A 27,637-nucleotide genomic window follows, 5' to 3' on the forward strand; every position below is an offset into this window, starting at 1 on the left:
ACTGCACTGATACAAATTATTTTTTTCTCTTTTTTTCTCCAGTCCTGTTAAAGGGTCTCAACGCCGACTGTACTCTTTTCCACCTTTTCAAGACCAATTGGAGATAAACAATAAATGCTGATCTTGCTAGCATGCCAAGATCCCAAAAGTAAAATTTGAAATAAATTAATCAATCATTTGCCTTGTTACCTTGCAGCTGCAGAAACCTGATTTAATTCTGATCTCCAGAGCTCCTATGGGTGATGAAATGGGTTTTCTGTTACTTACCAAGGACATGGTCCTTTTTGTTCGAGATTCTGGTATCTGCAGTTTCATGTCTCAGAGGTAGAATGGTAGTGTAGCGGTTAGCACAATGCTATTACATTCCCAGCAATTGGGGTTCAATTCCCACTGCTGTCTGTACGGAGTTTGTACATTCTTCCCCATGATGTGAGTTTCCTCCTGGGTTCTTGCTTCCTCCCACATTCCAAAAACACATGGGCTAGGGTAAGTTGTGGGCATACCATGTTGGCACTGGAACATGGTGACACTTGCAGGCTACCCCAGCATATCCTCAGACTGCTGGTCGTTAACGCAAGTAACACATTTCACTGTGTTTCAAAGTTTTGATGTAATGTGACAAATAAAGCTGATCTTAAAACTTAACCTCTTCTCCAAGGAACAGTTATTTTATTTTATTTAGAGTTACAGCACAGTAATAAACTCTTCTGGCCAAATGAGCTGAATTACATCCATGCGACCAATTAACCTACACCTCTGAAATGTGGGAGGAAACCAGAGCACCTGGAGGAAACCCACATGATAACAGGGAGAACATACAAACTGCTTACAGATAGCAGCAGAACAGAACCTGGGTCACTGGCACTGTAATAGTGTTATGCTAATTGCTATGCTACCGTGCAAGCTGAAAGGTTAATTGGCTACACTGTCCCCAATGTATGTGTGTGGCAGGAGAATCAAGGTGGATGAATGGTGTGCAGGGAACTAAATGGGATAAAGGAATTGATGGAATTTCTCTTGACAGCTGTAAAAAACTTGATGGCCTATACAGTGCTGTGAGAAGACGTAAGAACCCCTCAATATCAACAGGATCATTTGAATGATAAATTAAACCATTCCAGTAAACATCAAATTTCATTGCATCTTAAGACTGGTAAAAAGAATTCTTCAGCCAACTGCTCCTAAAAACAATCATCACACTGCTTATTGTTGTGCCCTAAATTAATACCTAGTCCACTCCTATAATTTGCACATGTATGGTCCAATCAATTTCTTGTGCAATAATATATAAAATGCACATTTTTTCCCTTCAGCACAATTAAAACAGGACTTGCACTATTACAAATCTAACTTGCCCCACCCCCATCACTCAGCAAATTTAAACACAAGGGAGAGGCAGCTGTACGTATTCCTCTTGCTTTGCTTAACTATGTATATAATGAATGAGTTTACAGAAAAAAGGCATCACACGGAGTCACTGCTGCCATATATGACCTAATCTGAAATTCAGTTTCAACCCTTTCAGTTCCAACTCACTTGCCAAATTGACACTGGCCCTTTTTCAGCCAACAAAGCAAGAGCAGTGTCATGTGTTTTTGTGTTCCAGCAAGCACACTTCTTTATTTGAAAGGAGTCTCTAGTCTCATAGGGTTATTAATATGAAAGGCATTTGTAACATTTCCATGCTCTGTCAGCATTTCCTGGATTTTATGGAGACAAAAAAATTTTAAAAAGCAAAATACGGGTCACGGACAAAAGAAGTTTATTTCCTGTCTCCAAATTTTAACGTGTCAATATTCAAAATCTTTATCCAATATTGCTATTGCATAGCAAGTTTGTTGAAATATATTTAAACCAATAAATTAAGCAGCTAAAAAGATTGAAACATATTTAAACCAATAAATTAAGCAGCTAAAAAGATTGAAACTATTTCAGTCACCCTACTATAGGAAAGATGTGAAGCTGGAAAGAATGCAAAGAAGATTTACGAGGTTGTTGCCAGGACTAGAGGGCCAGAGTAATAAGGACTGACAGTCCAGGTCTTTGTTTTGGAGCGTAGGAGAATGAAAGACAGCTTTAAAGAAGTGTTCAAAAAAATTGAGAGGCAGAGATAAAGTCTTTTTTGTAGCCAAGGGAAGACCAAAACTAGAGGGATAGATTTAGTTGAGGTCTAATGACACAAAAGGGACCTGAGGGGCAACTTTTTACATAGGTGGTGAGTATATGGAAAAGCTGTGAGGGAATTTAGAGCAGACACAACATCATGGTTGGGACAGATTCATTAGGCCGAAGGGCCTGTGTCAGTGGTGTATCATTCTATGACTCTATAAGGAAATACATCATCCAATAATAATTGTTTTACCATTTAAGGAAACTCACATAAATTAATGTTGCAACTTTCCCTTGAATAATCTGGTTAAGGACCTGGCAAGGCTGGTAACTGGCTTAGCACCATTTGTGTTTGAGTCACAGATGGCACTAGAGCTTTTAAACTATTTAAAATTTCTCAAAATAAACATCACAGACAAGTGCACACACAGCACAGTAACATAGTTCAGAGCAACCAACATCTTTTATGCTCTCTTTCCTGAGAACATTCACAGAGCCAAGTTCACATCTACTCCTATTTTGAACTGCTTTGCTTACATTCCTCAAAGCTTAAAGATAAAGAGTTGTATACTTTGATAATAAATGAACCTTGGAATCTTTACTTGACAGGCAAGTAGCTCTAAACCAGGGGTTCCCAACCTTTTTTATGCTGTGGCTCCTTACCATTAACCGAGGAGACCCCAAATTGGGAACCCCTGCACTATCTTACAATTCAGTACTCTGACCTCCCTATAAACATTTAACATCCCCTCTTCAAATACTTATTAAGTTAGAGCTTCAAGATTACATCAGGAGAAAAGGAATCAGCTCGCCCTTTTGAGTATAATATCTGATGTTAAACATTAAAGATAAGCTTTATTTGTCACACGTACATTGAAACACAGTGAAATGCATTGTTTGTGTTAAATCAAATTAGGGAGCATTGTGCTGAGCAACCCACAAGTTCACCACACTTACTGTAACAACATAGTATTCCAATAACTTTCCCTAACTGTATGCCTTTGAAATTTGGGAGGAAACCGGAACAGCCAGAGGAAATCCATGCGGTCGCGGGGAGAAAGTACAAAATCCTTACAGGCAGTGGTGGGAATCGAAACCCAATCTTACAGCTAGTGCTATAAAGCACAAAACCAACCTACTCTACTATGCTGTCCTGATGTCTGCCTTTTAATGACAATAATCCTCCAAACCTCTGAACCTCCTCATAATATCTACTTCAAAATCCTTTCCTGTTAAGTTATTCCATAAGCTAATGTCTTTAGAATATACCAATCTTCTCTACGTGTGATGCAATATTCCTCGGTAGTCGTCTGCACATTCATCTATATAGATGATGCTTTGGATCTGGGTGCAACAGGTCGACCCCCTCCCCAATTTGGCCTTTCCCTCTCTCATCCTCCTACATGATTTTAAATTCGGATGCTTACCACCTTGCCTCCATTTAGTCAAGAGGCTGACTTGGGAGAAGGGAAAGGGGGTATCAGCAGCAAAAAGAACACAGATAGGATTAAACCAAATAGATCCGGAAAAGTATCAAAGGGAAAATGCTCACAATATGGCCAACACCATGTAAAAACTTTGTACTGGAATTGAAATATTCCGGTTGTTTGTCTACTGATAATAAATAACAAGAAACACTTGTATTTATATTGTGTCATAAAACCATAAATCTTCACATTATCAGACAAAATCTGCAGAAAAACTATGAACAGCAGTAACAGCTGAAAGGACAAATAACAATCAAAGAGACAAATCATGGCGTATCCAAAAAAAAAGGATGAGGCAGAGAGTTAGAGAGTGAATTGTGCAATGGACAGGCCAGTAATAGTAGAGCAAAGGAAACAAGAGACCAGCTAGTGAGGAACAGAAAGGGCTACAGGAAATTACTGAAAGCAATGGTGTGATTTGAACACCACAAGAATTCAAAATTCAAATTACTGTTGGACCAGGTGCTCGAGGAAGTTAGGAAATACAGCAGAAGCAAGAGAGAAAAAAAAGTCAGTGTCCTTGTCACATAGAGATGAATCATTAGGTGGATTAAAACGTGGGTCAGCCTATTAGTTATGTGCTAAATATATTACCGCACTCTTCCACATAAATGTTGATCTCAATAGTCACATCTCAATCCCTAAAACATTCCTTCTCAAAGTGTAAATTACAACCGCTCTCAATCCTAGAAACCAGAATCATAGTTATAGAGAATACAGTGAGCCCACTGAGTCTGTACTGACCATCAACTGCCCCATTTACACTAATCCTACATTAATCTCATTTTTTAATTCACCCAATTGTCATTAACTTCACCAAGATCCTATCATTCATCTACACACGAGGACAATTTACAATGTTCATTTAACCTATCAATCTACATGGTTGAGATGTGGGAGGAAAATTAAACTCTAAAATGAAACCCACACGGTCACAGAAGAACATAGAAACTCGCACAATATGACAGGATGGGATTAAACTCGAGTCTTGGACAGCTCTACTAGCTTCAAAGTTATCAAAGTATATTTAACCTTGAGATTCATTTTCTTGCAGATATTCACAGTAGATAGAAAAAACATAATAGAATCAGTGAGAGACAGCACCCAACAGGATGGACAAACAAACAACCGATGTGCAAATACAAAAATAATTTTTTTTAAAACTGGATGGACAGATGGGCACCAGACAGATGGACAAGCAATAATAATAATATCGAGAACATGAGATGAGGAGACCTTGAAAGCGAGCCCATAGGTTGTGGGAACAGTTCAGTGATGCAGTGAATGAAGTTATCTCCTCTGGTTCAAGAGCCTGATAGCTGAAGGGGAATAATTGTTCCTGAACCTGGTGGTGTGAGTCTTGAGGCTCCTGTACCTCCTTTCTGATGATGCTAGCAAGAAGACAACATGCCATGGGTGGTGACGGTCCTTGACGATGGATGCTGCTTTCCTACGACAACATTCCATATAGATGGAATCAATGGTGGGGAAGACTTTACCTATGATGGACTGGGCTGTATTTCCACACTTTGTAGGCTTTTCCATTCAAAGGCCTTGGTATTCCATGCCACAATGCAAGTAGACAATATACTCTCCTCCGCACATCTATCATCATTATGTACTGTGTTGTATGATGCGGGCAATCATGGTGTATCATCTGTCTTTAATCTAAGAAGTTTTAATAAGCTCTTCAAAATTTTTGCCTGTACATCCCTTGAATGTCATACGCGACTTTTTCTTCCCACAATTTTTCCCGCCATTCTCTTTTCTCAGCACATCCCAGAAAATCCATCTGCTATTTCCTGATTGATGATAAGAGTTGTCTTCTTATACCAGCTTTTCGCCACAGTTCCTCACTTGTATCTTGTCCTTCCTGATATTTTCATCATTCTTCTCAAAAACTACATTTTGCTTTGATGTTGTCCAACATTCGCTTCCATATGTCTTCTTTGCATTTTCTTCAATGACTTCATGCAGTATTTTTTGGAGTACATCTATAGAAGATTTTAATTTTAATTGAGATTGCACTGATGAAAAAAGGTGATGATTTGTGGGTAGTTTTGCCGCTGTGCTGTCCAAAGATCTAAAAATTGCACACATCCTAACAAGTAAGTTTTAATTTACATCAGTAAAACTGGCATTGTTTTTACAAGAACTTTTGAGAAAGGGATGTGAAAGCCAAGAATAAAAGCAATAAGCATCTTAAGCTCTCAAAAATATAGTACATCATTATAATACAGTAGCTGAGACTCATTTATCTTACAACAACCCATGCATAAACTCACTAACTGTTAAGAAAAGTGCTGAATAATTTGAAATTTTAACTGCAAAAGCTGCTTGGCTTAGGTTGGCTGACTCAGCACCTGTTGGGAATTTAGTCTGGTAGTTTCTTAGCTTCTGGCTCAGTATGAAACTGAGAAAGGAACTTGCCAACCGATATCCCACTGGACATGTGCTGTGGGAAATCAACAAGCATGTAACAAATCCTAGAGTGTTACATTAATGCATGCTCCAACATTCCATCCTTGAAGCAGAAACACTAAGTGTATGCATGTGATCTAAATACTCATGCATCATTGTTATCCCCTTTCCAGGCAGATGGGGCCGTCCACTATGGTGCAGTAGAAGGAAAACTCTGATCTCAAACTTCTAATGCCCTGCGGCTAAACCCACCCATTTGGCACTTGGGGAGTAAACCCCAAGGAAAAATCTGGAGTTTGGAGACCCTAAAGCAGTCCTACGTTGAATTCAACGTTGATTGGGAACTCCTGCAACACCATTGGTGCCAAACTGTATCAGTTTCTGCCATTCCTTTGAATTCATCAACTGCATAGAGAGAAGAGAGCCTGCTACATGGGAACAGCTTGCTCTCCATATCATACTGCCCTGGCTTTTGTACTAGCTTGCTTATCAACTTCAACATAGATAGCTAGGACACATTATTCAATGTTGACTTTGACCAACAGGGGGCCACCTTAGGTACCTCTTTATGCCCCTGTATGTACATGTATTTTCTTTTAATTCATTCACGAGATGCTAGAAATGTCAACTTTCATTGACGTTCTTCACTGCATGAATGAAGGCATCACAAGAGTCAGCTGCAACAGTGGGTCAACACTGTCATTCAGGCCAAATCTGGACAAAATGGAAGATTTCCTTCCACTGAAGGACATTAATGAATCAAACAGGTTTCTAACAACAATCCAGTTGCTTTATGGTCACTATTAATGATGCGGATACTGCAATAATTTAATTACTTAAATTTAAATTCCACAGCTGTTACGGTGGGATCTGAACTTACACCTCTGTATCAATTGGTCAGATAATGTATATGTGAGTATTCTTGGAATTTTCAGATTTAAATAAAGGTCAGTCCTCTATTCCCCTGGGTGACTTATCTTCAGACAGTCTCATTATATTTAATGTTATACCATTTTTCATAATACTCTTCTAACTGAAATAGCTACTTGTATTTCTCAAATACGGTGTCATTGCAAGTATATTGAACTGCACGTACAACAGTCTTGGTTCATGCTCCCTGATACTCAGGCGCATGAGCAATCTTACTTAAAATCTGTCATGACAATTCTCAGGAATGTGCGTGGTTCCAGAAAGGGATAACTTCCAGTCTAACAGATTTACAATTGTTTGACTTCAAGATTAAATTACTTCAAATTGTGCATAATTTTTAAAATATAATTCAATTGAATAACACAGAACCAGAAAATATCAGAATCAGGTATATTATCACCAACATGTGATATGAAATTTGTTAACTTAGCAGCAGCAGTTCAATGCAATACATAATATAGAAGAGAGAAAAAACAATAATAAATATAAGTAAAATAATTACAGTATATGTATATTGAATAGATTAAAAAACGTGCAAAAAACAGAAATAATGTATATCTTTAAAAAAGTGAATTAGTGTCCAAGGGTTCAATGTCCATTTAGGAATCAGATAGCAGAGGGGAAGCAGCTGTTCCTGAATTGCTGAGTGTGTGCACTCAAGGCCTCTGTACCTCCTACCTGATAGTAACAGTGAGGAAAGGGCATGCCCTGGGTGCTGGAGGTCCTTAATAATGGATGCTGACTTTCTGAGACACCGCTCCTTGAAGATGTCCTGGGTAAAAATTGTAGAGTAGTACCCAAGATGGAGCAGACTAGATTTACAACCCTCTGCAGCTTCTTTTTCCCACATTAAGATACACACCCACACAGCTCTCCTAATGCCTCAGATGTTTACATAGTGTTGCTGGGCAAGAAACAACAGCAAAACCCCAAAATCAAATCTCTGGTTTGTGCATTCTGACTGATTTAAGCTAGAGCTGCTCCAACTGTGTAATCGTTGCCCAAAGTTCCCTAATGGAAAGGGGGTGCAGAGTATTTGAATAGGGCAGCATGAGGTACATCACTATACTGCTGTCAGATTCTAAAAATTAGCTTGATTTGTCACATGTACATCAAAACGTAACTCCGCCATGGACGGTCCCAAGCCCAAATGTGGGAGGAGGGTTAAGCAGAGACGAGCAACTCCATTCCATAAAAAACAAACAAACAGCACTACAGAAACACCAACAGAAGCTCCAAAGACTTCATCCCTGGGAGAGGAAGGATCTTTGCCTAGAAGATATATACATGAGCTAATCCTGGACTTCAAATACAAGAGGTGTCTGGCATACTGCTGCCTATGCCTCAGCAAGGATGATGGGCTTAAGAAATAGAACATTGAAACATAGTGAAATGAGCTGTTTGCAACAAATCAAATCAGCAAAGATTATGCTGGGCAGCCTGCAAGTGCCACCTTAGTTCTGGTGCCCTCATAACATGCCCACAACTTGCTAACCCTAAGTGCAAGTCTTTGGAATATGGAAGAAACTCAGCACACTGTTCAAGAAAAAAAAACTATGTATTTTGATTTTTTTAAAGAAGCTGTACTCCAAAATAAACAAATCACCAGCGAAAGTTTCTTTCTTAAATTTGTATATTCATTTGATTCTAGGGCAGCATTCCAGATGAATGATAAACATCTTGTCAGTAACATAAAGCAACTACAGTTGGGAGAGAAAAGAGAAGACATTCATTATTACACCTTCTCCTTGCCTTTTGCAAACAAACACCCTAAACAATAGAACTGATATACTTAGTGGCCACCTTATTAGGTACAGGAGTGGAATCTGGTGTGCAAGATTCGACATGCTCCTGCACACCATTGTTGTAATATCTGGTTAGAGTTACTGTCAGCTTGAACCAGTCTCACCAGACCAATCTGACTTCTCACTTAACAAGGCATTTTCACCCACAGAACTGCCACTCACTGGATCGCTCTCAGAGTCTCACGACTGGCCGTTATTTGATATACCAAGGATACGAGCTAGAAGATTAGAGCTTTGGAGTTTTGGGATTTTGTGGCTCTGGAGGCAGGTGGACTTGAGGTCAGTGCCTCTGCAGGAAATCAGTGCGTCGTGGGAGACAGAAGATCAAAAGCAGTGAGCTGGCTGCTGGCTCTGTGCCCAGAGACCTGAGTTCTTTGGGCACAGAGCTCGGAAAAAGCAACGGAATGAACTTCTAACATCGTAAATCAGCGAGTTGTTTGTTATGTCTCCCCTCTCGCTGTGAAACGGAGATACCTCTTTTTCCCTCCTGTGGTATGTCAAATTACAGGGTGAATGAGTAGTCTTTGGGGTGCTGCAAGTCTGTGTTTTTATTGATGCTTTGCTGCACACTTGAGTGTTTGGTGGGGGGGCACCGATGCTTTTTTTCCCATTGATGTGGGGGGGTAGGAATCATTGCTTTGCTGCTGCTTACATGTGGGAGGGGGGAGCTGGTGGGGGAGCTTTGGGGTTCTAACACTGAACTGTCATTCATTCTTTAGGCACTCCTCTGTTTTCGTGGATGGTTGTGAAGAAAAAGAATTTCAGGATGTATATTGTATACATTTCTCTGACATTAAATGTACCTTTGAAACATTTTTTGTTTTTGCACCATTCCCAGGAGATCTGCAGTTTCTAAGACACTCAAATCACCCTGTCTGGCACCAACAATCATTCCATGGTCAAAGTCAATTAAATCACATTTGTTCCCCCATTCTGATGTATGGTCTGAACAACCCTGGACAACATCTGCATGCTTTGATGCAAAGAGCTGTTGCTACATGATTGGCTAATTAGATACTTGCATTAACAAGGTGGACAGGTGTAAAATAAAGTGGCCACTGGGTGTACCTTTGACTGAGGTCCCGACATCAATTAATGCAGACTAATCCAGATGATAACCTGCAGTATAGACACACCCCAAAAGCCAGAGGTTCCCATCCTTTTTTATGCCATTAACCGAGAGGTCCGTAGACCCTAGGTTGGGAATTCCTGCATCAACCACATCTCAATGTTTCCATTTCGGCATTTGTTGCTCTCGTCCAATTAAGTTTGCAGCTAAAGGAGGCATCCAATCTCTAAATAAAGAGTCACTGACCAGAAACATCAACTCTGTTTCTCTCTCTACAGATACTGCCTGACACGCAGCATTTTATAAGCTTAATTCTATAATTAATTCTATAACTAGTTGTAGGGATTGCAAAAATCAATAAAGTTTTTCTCTCAATGAGAATGAATCTTCTTCTCTATTCTTTGTGTCTCCAGATAGGTAAAATCATAATATTTTGCAGAAAATACTGACCACATTCTATGAATATGTAGTTTATTTTTATTTTGAGATGCAGTGTGAAACAGGCCCTTCCAGCCCAATGAGCCGCACCATGCAGCAACTCACCTATTTAATCCTAGTCTAATCACAGGATAAATTACAATAACCAATTAACCTACTAACCAGTACATCTTTGAACTGTGGGAAGGAACGGGAGCACCCGTTGGAAATCCACATGGTCACAGGGAGAAGGTACAAAAATCCTTACTGAATTCTGATGTCCTGAGCTGTGATAGAATCACGTTAACCACTAAAAGCTTAGCTACTAAGTCTGGTGTACAATTTCTACTGACAGAAGAAAGGGCAAAGGTGGATTATCAGTCTCTTAAATCCAGTCACTGCGAGCAGATGAGGCTCACCAGCCATGGTTGGCAGCTCACCTAGACAGAAAAAGCTGACCTCAAATCTCAGCTGCCTTGCTATTATACCCACTCATGGGGAAGGCTTCAGAAGTAAACCGCCAAGTAAAGATCTGGAGCTGGATCCATTAGGCAGTCCTTTCAGTTCAACACCAGCTCTTACATACAGGACATAGACAGCTAGGACACAACTTTCATGGTCAACCCCAACCCATGGAGCACCTCTCACTGCTAAAAATTATGCAGGGAATACATCGGGTTGATGTTTTAACAAGGCTGAAGGTACCTAAAATTGGAAGGCATAGTTTAGGATGAGGGAGAAAAATATAAAGGAGATGTGAGAGGCATCTTTTTATCCAGAGGGTGGTAGGTATCTGGAATAACTGAAGTGGTAGCGGTAGAAATAATTAAGGCATGAACAGGTACTTTGACAGGTATGGGAACAAAGGGATATGGACCTAATGCAGACAAATGGGAATAGCGTAAATCAACATGGATGAGTTGGGGCAAAAGGACAGTTTCTGTGCAGTATAGCTCTGTAAAATACTACAAGGTGTTATGCCGTTGGCCCCCTCCTTTGTGAAAATCGCAAGAACTCTAGTTAAGGGGGGTCAACTGACCCAAGAGAGAGAGACGTGCGAAAGACCACGTTCTCCCAAGAAGCAGAATAAAAGTGACTTTTACTATTGTCTCATGGAGACCACCTGAAAAGCCCTCAGGCAAAGTGGGCTGGTTGAGAGAGAGATCGCATTACCTGCAACTTGATTGACACCTGCGATCCCGTGAAGAAGTATAAAGGCGGGTCTGAGGGGAGGACCCTCAGATGCACCAAGGAAACACACGAAGGAGAAACGCTAGAAATCCTGCGACAGCGTTTTAATAGCTACAGCCGGTGGTGGGGTTCGTGTGCGTCCTTCCCTTGCCTGGGATTGGCGACTTCACCACGGAAGACGGCCTAGCTACAGGGGAAGCCACAGATGAGAGTCCATTCCCCCAACGAGACTTCCGACTACCTCCTACAGGTTGGAAAACCTGTCGGGTAAATGCTTCATGTTCTCTGTCTTTCTAACTAAAAGTGCACCAACGCGACACTTCCGCCGACAACTAAGTGAAACTGCCGTGATCTAAAAGACTTTTAGATATCCAGTGAACGATATAAAATCTACATTACCCCTAGACGACGATCGAGCTTGTGTTTTGAATGATTATTATTACACCGGTGTTTTAGATTGAGTTTTGACGGTTTGAATGTTTTGTATTAACCATACGTTTGTGCCCTTGTTGAATAAAACGTTTGAAAATAGTAGCATCCGACTCAGCTGATCCATCTATCTTTGCTGGTAAGTTACCTGGTTACGGGGTTTTCGTAACAAGGGAAATAGGATAAATCTCAGGAAAGTCAGGAGAACACATACCCGTCCTCACTGAAGGGTAAACAAAGGATCTATCCTGGGACTAACATATTGAAACAATCATGAGGTTCTACTTCATGAGGAGTTTGAGGAGATTTGGTATGCCACCAAAGGCTCTCGAAAACTTCTATAGATGTAATATGGAGAACATTCTGATTGGTTGCATCACAATACACGGGATTGACAAAGGTTGCAGAGGGTTGTAGACTCATCCAGCACAACCTTCACCACTTATGAGGACATATTCATCCATCACTAAGGATCCTCACCATCAAGCTCATGCCCTGCTCATTACTCATATGGAGCCAGTGATCATTAATGGAGAATGTGTGGAGCAGGTTAAGACCTACAAGTATCTGGGAGTACAGTTAGACGAGAAGCTAGACTGGACTGCCAACACAGATACCTTGTGCAGGAAGGCACAGAGTCGACTGTACTTCCTAAGAAGGTTGGCGTCATTCAATGTCTGTAGTGAGATGCTGAAGATGTTCTATAGGTCAGTTGTGGAGAGCGCCCTCTTCTTTGTGGTGGCGTGTTGGGGAGGAAGCATTAAGAAGAGGGACGCCTCACGTCTTAATAAGCTGGTAAGGAAGGCGGGCTCTGTTGTGGGCAAAGTACTGGAGAGTTTAACATCGGTAGCTGAGCGAAGGGCGCTGAGTAGGCTACGGTCAATTATGGATAACTCTGAACATCCTCTACATAGCACCATCCAGAGACAGAGAAGCAGTTTCAGCGACAGGTTACTATCGATGCAATGCTCCTCAGACAGGATGAAGAGGTCAATACTCCCCAATGCCATTAGGCTTTACAATTCTACCGCCAGGACTTAAGAACTTTTTAAAAGCTATTATTAATGCTTTTTGAGATGGTGATTTAGATGCATATCATATTTTTTACTGAGTTAAGTATTGTATGTAATTAGTTTTGCTACAACAAGTGTATGGGACATTGGAAAAAAAGTTGAATTTCCCCATGGGGATGAATAAAGTATCTATCTATCTATCTACTACCAAAGGGGAGGTGGTATAGGAGCTTGCCGATACAAATTCAACACTTTAGGAACAGCTTCTTCTCCACCAACAGATTTTGAATGGTCCATGAACATCACTTTGTTCATCCCTTTTGCATTATTTATTTTATCATTTATATTATTGTTTTGTCTTTGCACTGTACTTCAGCTGCAAAACAAATGTTATGACATCAGTGACGATAAACATGATAATAATCAATAATTATTCTGAGGCAAGAAATGGTAAGGAGTAGTTAAAAAAATTGCTGCAGGTTAAATTTGCCTCTGTCTTATAATCTAAGGAGAGAAAGACTGTCCCTCATACAATGCTGCCTGATGAATAAATTCATTCAGATTGACAAGCAAGACAGGCCTACAGTGTAGGACCAGCTGACGAGAATAGACAGAAGGGGTTCTGTTATATTTGAATTTTAAAAATGCAACTTAAAGAACAAGAAAACAAAGAACCTGAAACATCAGCTGCTCCTTCAGGGATCAATTCTCTTTAACATTACCTTGTGTATACAACAAAATATATTTTAAAAAGTCACTCACTTGGTATGTAACCACAGAAGAAAATTATTAAAGCAAATACTGTTAGAGATTTTGGCACAGAGCCCCTAGGATTGTGAACCCTAATATTACACAGCCTCTAAAAAGTCTTGTACCATAATTCTGTTGTCACAATTTTTGTTCAAGTGTCAATCAGTAAAAACATCTTCAATGAAGCAGTTACAATGAAGCATGCTGCCATAATAGAAACAAGATTTTTTTAGTCTATTTCAGTATGAATAAAGGCAGAATTTTTTAAAAAAACTCTTCAAAATTGATTAATAGATTCAACCACATGGATAAATTAAGTAATTTGCTTAATAGTGGGGAAAGGAACCTATAACATGCAAAAGAAATAAAAGGTTATGAAATTCAGTGTCTGGGAACTATAAACTAACACACAACTTTGTTCATGCTTCTGCACAGCGCGATTTTAAAAATGGTAATCATAACGACAAAACTTACCAAGAGGCTTGCTACCTGCATAACATTGTTTATTTGTTTATTGGATGTGGATATCAGTGGCAAAGCCAGCATTTATTGTTCACCCAACCACCCTCAGAAACAGCCAGTAGTTTAGAGTCAACAATACTGCCATGGTCTTTTATATAACTCAAGTCTATCAGAATCAGAAGCAAGAATGAGCCATTTGGCACCATGTGCCCACTCTGCCATGCAATAACTTTCTTTGACTCCCTGAAGATCAAACAAACTATCAATCTCTGTCTTGAATAAACATTTCAACTGAGCCTTCACACAACTATTAGTTTGAGAATTTCTAAAATGCATGACCTTCTAGACAAAGCAATTTCTTTCTATCTAAATACCAAATTGTAGACCCCCTTTTATCAAGATTGGCAGCCCAGTTCTGGGCATCTCATCTAGGGAAAATATCATCCCTGTTGTACCTTAAGAATTCTACACACCTCAAAATGAACAATAATCATTCTTCAATCATTGACACTCATTCTTCATTTAATTTTCATTCATACAAGTCAGACTGGGAAATAATTACTTTTTTTTTCCCCAGAAGAAATTCTAGTGCATTTTACAGCAATCTATAGTCTTCAGGGTCATTTTCAAATAGTATTGCTTTTCTCATATATTTTTTAATTACATGAATTTAATTTTCCAGGACGTTTTGGAATATGAACTGTTAAGGAATATTCCTGACATTGGATCTTTTGAGGAAGTCCCTCAAAACTGAGGAAGATGTTTTCTACTCTGAAATCTGAAATGAATGTAGGAACAGTAGCCCTTTCCATAGGTCTAACCAAAGACTGCCAAACAAGGTGTTTAGGTAGCTTGTGGAGTGTTCTGACTGTAGACAAGACTTGTATGTGTGTACCCAAGGTATCATTCTGGGACCTCAAATATGCACATTGAAAGAACTTGTTATAGGCCTAAGAAAAGCAAGATTTAAGCTTAGAGATTATTCTAATCCAGAGTATTTTAAGCTTCCTTAGAGTTAATGTGGAGAGGACGTTTCCTGTAGTGGGCGAGTCTAGCACCAGAGATAAGTGGGAATTTCTTTAGCCAGAGGATGGTGAATCTCTAGAATTCATTGACACAGGCAGCTGTGGATGCCAAGTCATTGGGTATATTTAAAGCAGAAGTTGATAAGTTCTTGATTAGTAAGAGTGTCAAAGGTTACAGGGAGAAGGGAAAAGAATGGGGTTGAAAGTGATAATATATCAGCCAACTGACTGTAAGAATGACAGATGTTTCTTTATATAGATACTGTCCAACAGGGTGGTTAGGTAACTTGAGGGTGTTAAACAAGACTTGTGTGTGTACACCCAAAGTTATCATTTTGGGACTTTATTACATTGAAAGAATTTGCTATATGCCTTAGAAAAGCAAGATTCAGTTTGGAGATGATGCTAATCTAGAGCATATTAAATAACTTTGAGAAGCAAAGGTAGATGTAACTGGATGAAATAATTAGATCTGTGAGGCGATGATAATTAAGTGTTACAGACGATGGGGGTGGGTGGTGGATGGCAAGAGGGTTAGGGCAAGTACTCCCGATTTAGAACGAATGAAACCATACAGATGCAAGTCCAAATGCAGCATTGGCACAGACATATTGGAATTTTCACATACAGAAAATAAGGCTCATTGACTAATACTTCAAATTGGATGAGACAAGAGTTTCAATATTTAAAACATAATAAGCAGGAACACAATTTTACCTGCTCTAGTTTGAAGATGTGTTGATTGAAGTAGTGCTGAAGTCGCTCATTCGCAAAGTTAATACAGAACTGTTCAAAGCTGTTATTCTCATAGTCCTCAAAGCCAAAGATATCCAGTACACCAATGGAGAGAATCTATATTAAAAAAAGTTGTATTTACTTCACTAATTATTTTTTCTGGCAACACTGATGAAGTGCCTTGGATCAGAAAGGTTATCCCAGTTCTTGTTCTACAGAAGCTGCCTAACCAGCAAAGTATTTCCAACACTGCTTTCATTCACATTTCCAGCATCTTCAGGTTTCTGATTTTCAGTGATTCGAGAATTAAATGATCCTATAAATCATTGCACTCTTTTAACTGAAGGGCTGTGTTGAAGAACAGAGTTGATACCATCTTGTAAAACGATAAAGGTTTTGAACCAACATTGATGTGAATAAGACAGGAAAATCTGCAAACCTCCCCTTAGCAGTATGTACACATACACTTGCTGTATAGTATTGATGATTCCCAAATCTCCATGTCCATATTTTCATAGAAAATGTACATACTACTTAGATATATTGAGGAAATTAACATGGAAGTAGTCAAATATATTATAAACTTCAAGATAATCTCGTCAGACTGCCCCTTGAAAACTTATCAAAATGCCTTTGTGACTCACCTTATGTTCTTCCAGGTCTCGATTGTTGAGAAGTGCATGGTTAATTCGGAATACAATCCAATCAAACAGGGCATCGTACAGTGACTTTGCCATAGAGTCTCGAACAGTTATTGCCTGCAATTCAAATAGACAATTATTAAATGGCCATGTTCAGAGTATTCATTGAAAAATATTTGATAGCACTGATCATAGTCTATGAATTGTTCGTTCACTTGTTTATTTTTAAATTCTTACATTAGGAGAGTTGGCATTAAAATATAAAAATGCTCCTGTAGCTAGAATCTTATTCAATAACTTGCATATATCTGTTGTTAAACTGACAATTAATTGACCACTTTGATGACTTCAAAGTAATTAGTTTCTTCAGTACCTTATGACTAAGTACACTAACTGATCAGTTTACTCAAACATCAGCCCTGGCATATTACTGAAAATCATACCCAAGTCAAAAGAGTACGGAGACAATCACAGCCCAGAACAAGACCTTAATCAAGGCTAATAGTTCAATGTTGTTAAGTGAAGTTACCAGGCAGGCAAAGCTGTCATCTTTGAGAAAAGACAGTAAACCATGACTGGGTCCACTGCTTTTACTTATGGTAAAAGGCTCACAGCACTGCTCAGTGAGAACTGGGAACTGCCCATTAACTCAGGCTACATCCACACTGCGCCGGATAAATCCGTAACCGAAGCTTTTTCTCTTCGTTTTGACCCTCCGTCCACACTAAAACGCCGTTTTCCTCCCCCGAAAACGGAGCTTTTCTAAAACGCCCTCCAGAGTATGTAAATTTGAAAATGCCGGATTGGCCGGAGCAGTGTGGACGGGGTAACCGGAGAAATCTAAAAATGCTGTCACGATGTGCCGGAACAGATGGTGACGGCAGCGCGCCATTTCATTGTTTTCTTGAACGCAACCTAACAATTTCAGAACAGACAGCAACAAGACTGAAGCCAGAAGAGTTAGAAATGTACTCACCAAATACTTTGACCCATAACTTACTGAATAAATAAGTATACTCACTTTGCCCTGTTTTCTGTCCTTGCTTGTATGAAGGTGGTTTCCCTATTTATGCAAGTACTTCTCTGACAATAGATGTGTAACAGCCTAATGTAACATTGTATGGAAATACAAGATAATACTGATGCAGACAGGTTTTATACATTTAACAAGATGCTTTATTAATGCAACAAATTTAGTCAGTTTTTCAATGTTTGTCGTCAGCCAGGTGAACTCCGTTGGTTGCCTCCATATGCTCCAGTATTTGTTTTTTTTTAGTTTTAAGTCCTCCTGCATGAGAGCCAACAGCTGTCTGTCATTTAAATATTTCTAGTCTGTAACTGCACAAACGCACACCAAGTCCTTCACGGCAAGATTCGACACCAAACGTGTCGCTTGTTTTCGGTAGATGTGTCCTCTGCATGCGCAGTAGGAGGAGATTTACCGAAATATCCGTTTTAATGTGGACAGAAATATTTTCAAAAACGCTTAGTGTGGATGCCTATCGTTTTTACGTGAAACTGGCATTTTCAAAATTATCTGGTCTAGTGTGGACGTAGCCTCAGACAACTGAGCCAAAAGTTAATTGTCATTCACATCATTTTTTGTTCTCACTTTATTTAGTGAGCCACCGGCTACTACTGTTGCTCTGAACAACACTTACGCTCGCTGTGAAACACCATAGATATCCTGAGACAAAGTGGCAGTATGAGTGCATAAGAAATGTATTTAAAACTTAGAGCTAACCACGTAGAACTGTATACATTATCACTACAATTGCTAAAAGCCTCTAAGCCCTTTGAGGTAACCATTTTAATTAAGTGACCAATAAATTAAAGGCTACCCTTTTAATATTGCCGTCACTTACAGACTAATAAAAATTAATAAGCACAAATTAATTAAGCTTCATCATGATTCAACCTTGAGAGTGTAAGCAAATTTAATCCCAATAAGATTAAAAACAATATAAAAATGGGCATGTCTGAAATCTGAAAACATGCGTTAGAAATGCACAGCAGGACTCTCATTAGCACACGAAAAGAAAAATCTCTTTGGGCTTTTATAAAAATCTACAGCCAAAACAATAACATCTTTCTCTTTCACTTCTGGTTTGCATTTCTCACATTATCTGCTTTCTAGGTTATTTTTAGAACAGCTTCCACAATTTTTCCCCCATATTATCTATCAAAAGAAAAAAATGTTGAAGACTAGCTTATTTACTGAAGCTCAAATAAATGCTCAAGACCAAATTTTTAACACCTCACACAGAATCTAAAAATGTGATAAGAGCCTCTTAACAGAATCCAGACACACTGTTGTGGCTGCACTGACAGAAAGAATGCTGCCATTTTTCTTCAGCTGTTCCTCATCTGAGAAACTCACTAAATTCCAACTTAGAACTGATCAATATTTCCACTTAAGCATTTCACCCATTCCAGTAAAGGTCCAGCTTAACACTCAAAACTGAAATTCCCAACATTTACTCCATTCACATCGATTCATTGGTCCTTCTGCTTATTCAGTGTTTGCAAATTGGCTCATGCAACCTACCAAGTTAACTTCAATACAGTAGTAAGTTCTCAACGATCATTGAACAGGTGGGATAGACTAGGATGAGGAATAAATAAAGTCCTGCAGTAATTCTAATCACCTGGTTATGGTGAGGCAGAGCAATCAGGATTCTGATAAGCATTTTAAAACTGAAATGACAGAGAGTAGCATTTATCTGTATCAAAAAGTACATAGCCACAAAAAGAAGCCTCCAACAGAAATCCCTTACAGTTACATGAATTAAATATAAGAAAGAACCATTTCATTGGGTAACATTGCTCAATATGTCATTTTTGAACTAAAAATTGTTTTGATAGCTCTATATTCCTACCTATCAGAAATTAGATGGCGTAACATAGCCAGCTAAATCATGAGCACTAGCCTAAAAAAGGTGACATGGAGTCATAGAAAACAATAACACAGAAACAGGCCATTCGGCTCATCTAGTCCTTGCCAAACCATTTAAACTGTAAGCACCATCAACCTGCACCCAGACCATAGCCCTTCAAAACCCTCCAATCCATGTACCTATCCAAACTTCTCTTAAATGGTCCAATCAGACTTGCATCCACCACTTATGCTAGCACCTCATTCCAAACTCACCATATTGAGTGAAGTTTTCCCTCATGTTCCTCTTAAACATTTCACCCTTAACCCATGACTTCTCGTTGAAGTGTCACCCAACCTCACTTGAAAAAACCTGCTTGCCTTTATCTTATCTGTACCCTTCATAATTTTGTATACCTCGGTTAAATCTCCGCTCAATCTTCTACATTCCCGGGAATAAAGCTTTAACATATTTAATCTTTCCTTATAACTCAGATCCTCAAGCCCTGGCAACATCCTCCAATCTTATTTACATCATTCCTGCGGAGAGGTGACCAAAATAGCACACAATTTTCTAAATTAGGCCTTACCAATGCCTTATACATGACATCCTAACTCCTGTACTCAATACTTTGATCTATGAAAGCCGATATGCCAAAAGCTTTCGTTACACCTTATCTACCTGTGACGACACTTTCAATAAATTACAAACCTGTATTCCCAGATTCCTTTATTCTTCCACACTCCTCAGCCCCCTACCACTCACTGTGTTAAGACCTATCCTGGTTGGTCCTCCCAACATCTCACACTTGTCTTCATTAAATTCCATCTGACATTCTTCAGCCCATTTTTTTCCAGCTGGTCTAGATCCCACTGCAAACTTTGATCATCTTCCTCGCTGTTCTTTACACCCCAGATCTTGGTGTCATCCACAAACTTATTGATCCACCAAGATGTAACACTGAGCGTCATAGGAAGTCATTCCTGCCTGTGGATATGTCAAGCTTTACAACTCCTCCCTCGGAGTGTCAGACACCCTGAGCCAATAGGCTGGTCCTGGACTTATTTCCACTTGGCATGATTAACTTATCATTATTTAATTATTTATGATTTTATATTGCTATATTTCTTCACTATTCTTGGTTGGTGCGGCTGTAACGAAACCCAATTTCCCTCGGGATCAATAAAGTGTGTCTGTCTGTCTGATCTAGTTAAACACATTATCATCCAGATCGTTGATATAGATGACAAACAACAACTGACCCAGCACCAAGCCTTGTGGTACTCCACTAGTCACAGACCTCTAGTTAGAGGCAATCCTCTGCTACTGCTCTCCGGCTTCTCTCCTGCAAAGCCATTGTCTAATCCAATTTACTACCTCATCTTGACTGCCAAGTGACTGAACCTTCTTCATCAACCTCCCATGCAGACCTTGTCATATGCCTTGCTGAAATCCATATGGACAACATCCACTGCCTTGCCTTTATCAACTTTCCTGATAACTTCCTCAAAAAATTATTTAAGATTGGTCAGACATGACCTACCTCAAAGTCATACTAACTACCCCCAATTAGTCCTTATCTATCCAAATGCTCATATATCCAGTCCCTCAGAGATTTAAATATCTCTGCTAAGGCCCTTGCAATTTCTGTACTTAACTCTCATGGGGTCCGAGAGAATACTTCGTTAGGCCCTGGAGATTTGTCTATACTGCTTTGCCCATCTTCTATAGTCTCTGCATCCATCTCCCAAGCAAATACAGATGCAAAAATCCATTTAAGATCTTCCCCATCTCTTTTGGCTCCACACATGAATTACCATTCTGATCTTCCAGAGGACCAATTTTGTTCCTTGCAATCCTTTTGTTCTTAACATATCTGTAAAAGCTCTTAGGATTCTTCTTCACCTTGTCTGCAACCTCGCACCTTTTTTTTCTTAATCTAGGCCTCAATTTCTCTCTAAAACCAAGATTTCCTAAACCTGTTATCCTTGCCTTTTATTTTAACAGGCACAAATAATCTTCATGCTCTCAAAATTTCACTTTTGAAGGCCTCCCACTTACCAAGTACACCTTTGCCAGAAAACAGCCTGTCCCAATCCACACTTGCCAGATCCCTTCTGATACCATCAAAATTGGTCTTTCTGCAATACAGATCTCAACCAGAGGACCATACTTATCCTTTCCATTATCACCTTGAAACTAATGGCCTTCTGATCAATGGATGGAAAATGTTCAACACAAACTTTTGTCACTTGTACTGTCACATTCCTGAAGAAGAGTTCAAGAATTGCACACTCTCTTATTGTGATTTTCAAATCCTGATAAAGGAAACTTTCCTGACACATTTGACAAATTCTATCCCATCTAGTCGTTTTGCAGTGCGAGTCCCAGTCAATACATGGAAAGTTAAAATCACCAACTATCACAACTTTATGGCTCTTGCAACAGTCTGATCTCTCTGCAAATTTGTTCCTCTGAATCTTGCAGGGTTTTGCAGTGGTCCATAATATTCCTTAGTTCACCCATAAAGCCTCATCAGACGAGTTCTCTAGTCTGATCTGCATGAGCACTGCTGTGACATTTTCCCTGACAAGTAACGCTACCCCTCCCCCTTTAATCCATATCGCTATCACACCTAAAACAATGGACCCTAAAATAGATGTCAGTCCTGCCCTTCCTGCAACCAAGTCTCACTAATGGCTACAATATCATAATTCCCTGAGTTCATGCATGCCCTGAGCTTATCTGCCTTTCCTACAATACCTTCTTGCATTGAAATCTACACAACCCAAAACAAGTGTCCCACCATACTCAAGCTACTGACTCCTGACTTTGTCTGAGGTTGTACAACATCTGTCTCCACAACCACCCCACTATAGATAGATAGATAGATAGATACTTTATTCATCCCCATGGGGAAATTCAACTTTTTTTCCAATGTCCCATACACTTGTTGTAGCAAAACTGATTACATACAATACTTAACTCTGGTACTCCGGTCCCCATCCCCCTGCAACTCTACTGCCACAAAGAGGCCACTCAGGTTGGAGGAGCAACATCTTGCATTTCATCTGGCTAGCCTCCAACCTGATAGATTGAACACTGATTTTTTGGACTTCCGGTAACTGTCTCACTCCCCCTTCACCATTCCCCCATCCCTGTTTTGCTCTCAGATGATCATGCATGCTCATCTTCCTACATGTCATCACCTCCCTCTGGTGCTCCTCTTCCTTCCCTTTTTTTCCCATGGTCTTCTATCCTCTCCCTTCTTCAGCACTTTATCTCTTTCACCAATCAACTTCCCAGCTCTTTGTTTCATCTAACACCTACAACCTTGTATTTCTTCCTTTCCTCACCCCACCTTCTTACTCTGACTTCTCTTTCTTTCTGCTCCTGATGAAGGGTCTTGGCCCGAAATGTCGATTGTTTACTTTTTTCTATCGATGCTGCTTGACCTGCTGAGTGCCTCCAACATTTTGTGTGTGTTGCTTTGGATTTCCAGCATCTGCAGATCTTATCATATATATTGACTTTGTTCGGCTTTTTACTCAAAATGATTTGGAACTTAACTTAAACCAGAACGTTCGCCTCTTAAATAGCAAGATCCTCAGCAGTGTCTTTCAATTTCTAATTAACCCAAAATCATTTGCATGGCCAGTTTAATTTTTTTTTAATATAGTGCTTGAGTGCACTACAGAGTGTATATTTGAACATCACTCTCATAAAGAGATTGAGGTAGTGGCGATTATCATGGGAAACACAACTCACTTTCTAGCAGAAAAAGGAGTCCTAAGTGCTCATGAAACTCCACGCTGAAGAGCATTCAGTATATTTCCCAAATAGGTGTGTGGTACAGTAGGTCCCTCCATTGATCAGGGTTGACCATGGATGTTGCATTCTCGCTGTCTATGTAAGCCAATACGCAAGCCAGGGCAGTACAATATGACGAACAAGCTGTTTCCCATGAGCAGGCTCCTCCTCCCATTGCAGATGAGGAAACCAAAGAAATGCCGGAGACCAATACAGTTTTGCACCAGCAATGACTGCCTTAGGGACTTCAGCTCTGGATTTACTCCTGAAGCCTCCCCCATGAGTGGCTATAGTCACAAGGCAACAGAGGTTTGAAGTTAAGAGTTTCCTTCACCTAGATGAGCTACCAACTATGGCTGATGAGCCCCAGCTACCTGAAACAAATGGTTTTAAGGCCCCTTCTGTCAATAGAAACAGTTCCACCTGGCTTAGTAGCTAAATCACACACGAAGACCAGGAGCTGGACTTGACTGCCAAAGGCTTTAAGATGCACGCTATTGGGAGCATTTAATAAGTAGTGGGAGGTTACCCCCACTAGTCCCATGGCAATGACAACCTTAAGGATAAAACTTAAGAATACAATAATGATACCAAGGTTGCAAACTGTCCACTTGCCAAGTCAGACATTGCAAATGTACATTCAGCCAGCTGGAAGTATGTTCTGACATGGTGAAATTTAACTGAGGTCAGTGGCACCATCCCTCCCTTTCTTGAGACTGGAATAATTCACTTGGCATGTTGAGTAGAGATATGTATTTTGTACAGTGAGTGATGTCAAATCCAAAAATGTGGACATGGACACGTGCTAAAAGTATATACACTGATTTTTTTCCCCCCTTCCAAACATACTGCATCATACTTGGCTGCAGTTCAATGGACTGTAGGAATCCATCCAATCTCTCTTACAATTTGGCCCATCATGTTTGTATCTGTGCAACTGGCCCAGGACAGGCTCGTTGATATGTTGATACACAAGAACTTGAAGCTGCTAGCACTTTCTATTGCCAACTCTTCAATGAGAATTACTGTACGTTCTCCTGACTTCCCCTCCCGAGTTCACAATCAGTTCCTTGGTTGTTACGACACCACTCAACCAGTTGACCTATCCCACTACTGCATGCTTCCCTGTTACCATTTTGCTATTAACAGTGGCATCATGGATGAATTTGTAGATGAGATTGGAGTTATATTTACTAAAGTTAATGGCAATACAACAAAAGGACGCTAGGAGTTCTCAGTCAATACCTCATATGGAAGAAGAACAACTTCCGATAAAAAGTGACAAATCCAGACAACAAATATTCACTACCCTTTCAAAAAAAGGCAGACAACACACTAGAAAATTTAAAACAGCAACCTCATAGGTTAATGGAAATTTACTTTTCTGACAACAAGGAAACTCAAGCTATAAAGATTGCTAAAATGAACAAATGCAGACTTGAAATTTATTTTAATCATTTAGTACATTGTCTGAAATTTAAGGCTTATTTTGCCAATGTAAACTTGTGTTTCCCTGTTCAGAGTATACAACATTGTATAATCACTGCTCACTATTTTATTTTACCTCAGATAATTTATAGGGTAGGATAAGTCTTTCTCCAACTGTCACAGTCTTCCGGGTGGTCAGTGCATCAAACAGTGTCTCCTCTTTAACCTAATTTAAGAACAGTGCATATGAGTGACATGATGTGGACTGAAATATTGACAGAGATTATAGTACTTGGGTTATTATTACAGACCAAGTCCTCTTTGGTAATAACTCTACATTTGCAGTTGGTTCCTTGATCAAAGTGTATTTGATACAGTTGCATAGTTTTCCTCACAACTTAAAGGTAAAACTTGCCTCTCATTAAACATAAAAGTTCCTGTTGATAATCATAGTTCAGAGTGATGTTTTTCTCCCCAGAATTAGAGATAGAACAGAAACTCTGTGCAAAGGACCATCAGTACACTTGTCCAGTACTGACTTCTTGCATTGTAATTGTAGTTATTTCAGCAAAGAATGTCATGCCTTCAGTAGCAAAGGCTCAAACTTCTGAAATTCCTGTCTCTTTTGCCTTTTTACCCCTCCTCCCAATAATTCCATAAAACTCTATCTCGTATGTAGCTTGGTGCCAAATTATGTTTACTTGCACTTTTGTGAAACACTGAGATACATAATTGCATTAGGAACAATAAATACAATTGTTCTTTTGATATTTGAAGAATACATCCCACTCTTTTCAACCACTGCATGCAATTGGAATTCAGGAATGTTATAGAGCAAAAAAAACTGCTCACAGGCAAAACAAGGGCCAACTCAGAGAAAAATTTTGCACATAAAGATAGAGGTTTCAAACAAAATATTAATTCTGCACCACAGGTAAAATAGCAATTCAAACATCAAAAAGATTAAATTGCCCTCAGTGGGACTCCCAGTATTGTCAATGATCCCTCCTATCTAACAACCTCTTTGGCCACCCCTCCCCTACCATCAGGCAGGAGGTTCTATACCATTAGGACAGGAACTGTTAGAATGGGAAACAGCTTCCTCCCCAAGCGAGAGATTAGTGAAGCCCCTGCCAATACCCAGGTCTCATCACATATGAAGCACCATAGCAATATACAGCTTACTTTTTAAACACATGTCATAAATGCACTTTATCATTTGTCAATTTATATGTGGTAATATTACTTACATTATGTGCGAGTTATATGTATCGTGTTGTGCACCTTGATTTGGCAGAACACTGCTTTGTTTGGTGGTATACATGTGTACAGGTGAATGGCGATAATCTAAACTTGAACTTCAATGCAAAAAATCAAGTTTTATTGTTAACTGATGAATATACTGCTTTGAGTTAATAGGTTATTACACTACCTCCAGAAGTTCTGAGACAATGGGCAACACTTCTGGATTGCAGATGTCAATAGAATCATCACGATAGGACTTCTTTTTGTACTTTATATTCCCAAGGTGCAATATTGCAGATAGAAGAGAAAATATTCTGTAAATAAACAACACGTAAATCTAAAATCATTTTGACTGCATTGAAAGCACACAAAATTCAGAAATTTCTTCTGATAGAAGATATATGCAGGAGGAAAGGAATGGACAAATCTTTATAAAAGCAAATCACAGATGAAGAAAATGTTTGTGGATGAGTCGAAAATGGAAGGCAGAGTTTCAAAAGAAAGGGTCACCAAATTAAGAAAAAGTTAAGGACGCCTTTCTTCTCTCAGAAGATTATGAATTTTTGGAGCTTGAAAGGATGAATCAACCAATGTATCAAGGCCAAGATAAACTGCTTCTTTGTCTGTAGTGGACCAACTGCTTTCGAGAGCATGCAGTAAAGTGAAGCTGAGACCAAGATCTGATTAATAATGGCCTGAAAACTATCAACTGTATCTCAAGTCTAGCACCATAAATCTTCTCAAAGTGATACACACAAAAGGAGGAACTTATCAGGTTAAGCAACATCAAGGGAAATAAATAAACAGTTCATATTTCAGGCCGAGATCCTTCATTAGAAATGATGTAGGGTTTCGGCTTGAAACATCAAGTGTCTTTCCTCTCCATAGATGCTGCCTGACCTGTTGTGTTCCTTTAATGTTTTGTGTGTTGCTCTGGATTTCCAGCATCTGCGGAATCTCGTGTTTACAATTTTCTTCTCAAAGTAGTTGGTTTTATGATTTTCCATGAGTTCAGCAAGATAAAAAGCATTACATCAGTCTTCATGTTTCCCTTAATTACTCATGACAACATTTCTGTTCAAATTCATAGCAATTGAAAACAGGCAATTCAGGTCAACCAACAATCTGTACAGACAAATTATGAGCACACACAGTCAGATCCAAGATTTGCTATTTGATAATAAACAAATCCAAAGTTCAAAGTGAAATTTATTATCAGAGTACATACATGTTACCACATACAACCCTGAGGCGGGCATATTTAACAAACCTACAGAACAGTAACTTTAAACTGTAAACAAACTGTGCAACTGTAGATATAAATAGCAATAAATATTGAGCGTGAAATAACAATGTAACAGAGTCCTTAAAATAAGTCCCAAAATAAGTCTTGAAATAAGTCTTCAAATAAGTCCTGAAATAAGACCTTAAATAGGTCCTTAAATAAATGGTTCTGTCCTTTTGTTCAAGAGCCTGATGGCTGAGGGGTAGTAACTGTTCTTGAACCTGGTGGTGCAAGTCCGGAGGCTCTTGTAGCTTCTACCTGATGGCAGCTGCGACAAAAGCGCAAGGCCTGGGTGCTGAGGATCTTTGATGATGGATGCTGCTCTTCTACAACAATGTTTCATGTACTCAATGGTTGGGAGGGTTTTACCCATGACATACAGGGCTGAACCCACTACTTCTTGTAGGATTTTCCACTCAAAGGCATTGGTGTTCCTATACCAGGCTGTAATGCAGTCATTCAGAATACTTTCCACCACACATCTACAGAAGTTTGCTAAGGTTTTCAAT

At 39.4% G+C, this 27,637-nt stretch overlaps 1 protein-coding gene across 6 annotated transcripts in view; it reads right to left on the reverse strand.

The window, feature by feature from the left end:
• myo9aa (myosin IXAa) overlaps positions 1 to 27,637 on the reverse strand; it is a 354,781-nt gene that overhangs the window by 158,648 nt on the left and 168,496 nt on the right. For all 6 annotated transcript variants that reach the window (XM_073024759.1, XM_073024757.1, XM_073024760.1 and 3 more), the window contains exons 8-11: positions 26,031 to 26,157; positions 24,735 to 24,824; positions 16,488 to 16,601; positions 15,826 to 15,960 (exon numbers count right to left, since the gene is read on the reverse strand). In XM_073024759.1, coding sequence (XP_072880860.1) covers positions 15,826 to 15,960; positions 16,488 to 16,601; positions 24,735 to 24,824; positions 26,031 to 26,157 — 466 coding nt within the window. The remainder of the gene's footprint in view (positions 1 to 15,825; positions 15,961 to 16,487; positions 16,602 to 24,734; positions 24,825 to 26,030; positions 26,158 to 27,637) is intronic.

The sequence above is a fragment of the Hemitrygon akajei genome, chromosome 21 (assembly GCF_048418815.1).
Source record: "Hemitrygon akajei chromosome 21, sHemAka1.3, whole genome shotgun sequence".
In the NCBI taxonomy this organism is placed as follows: Eukaryota; Metazoa; Chordata; class Chondrichthyes; order Myliobatiformes; family Dasyatidae; genus Hemitrygon; species Hemitrygon akajei.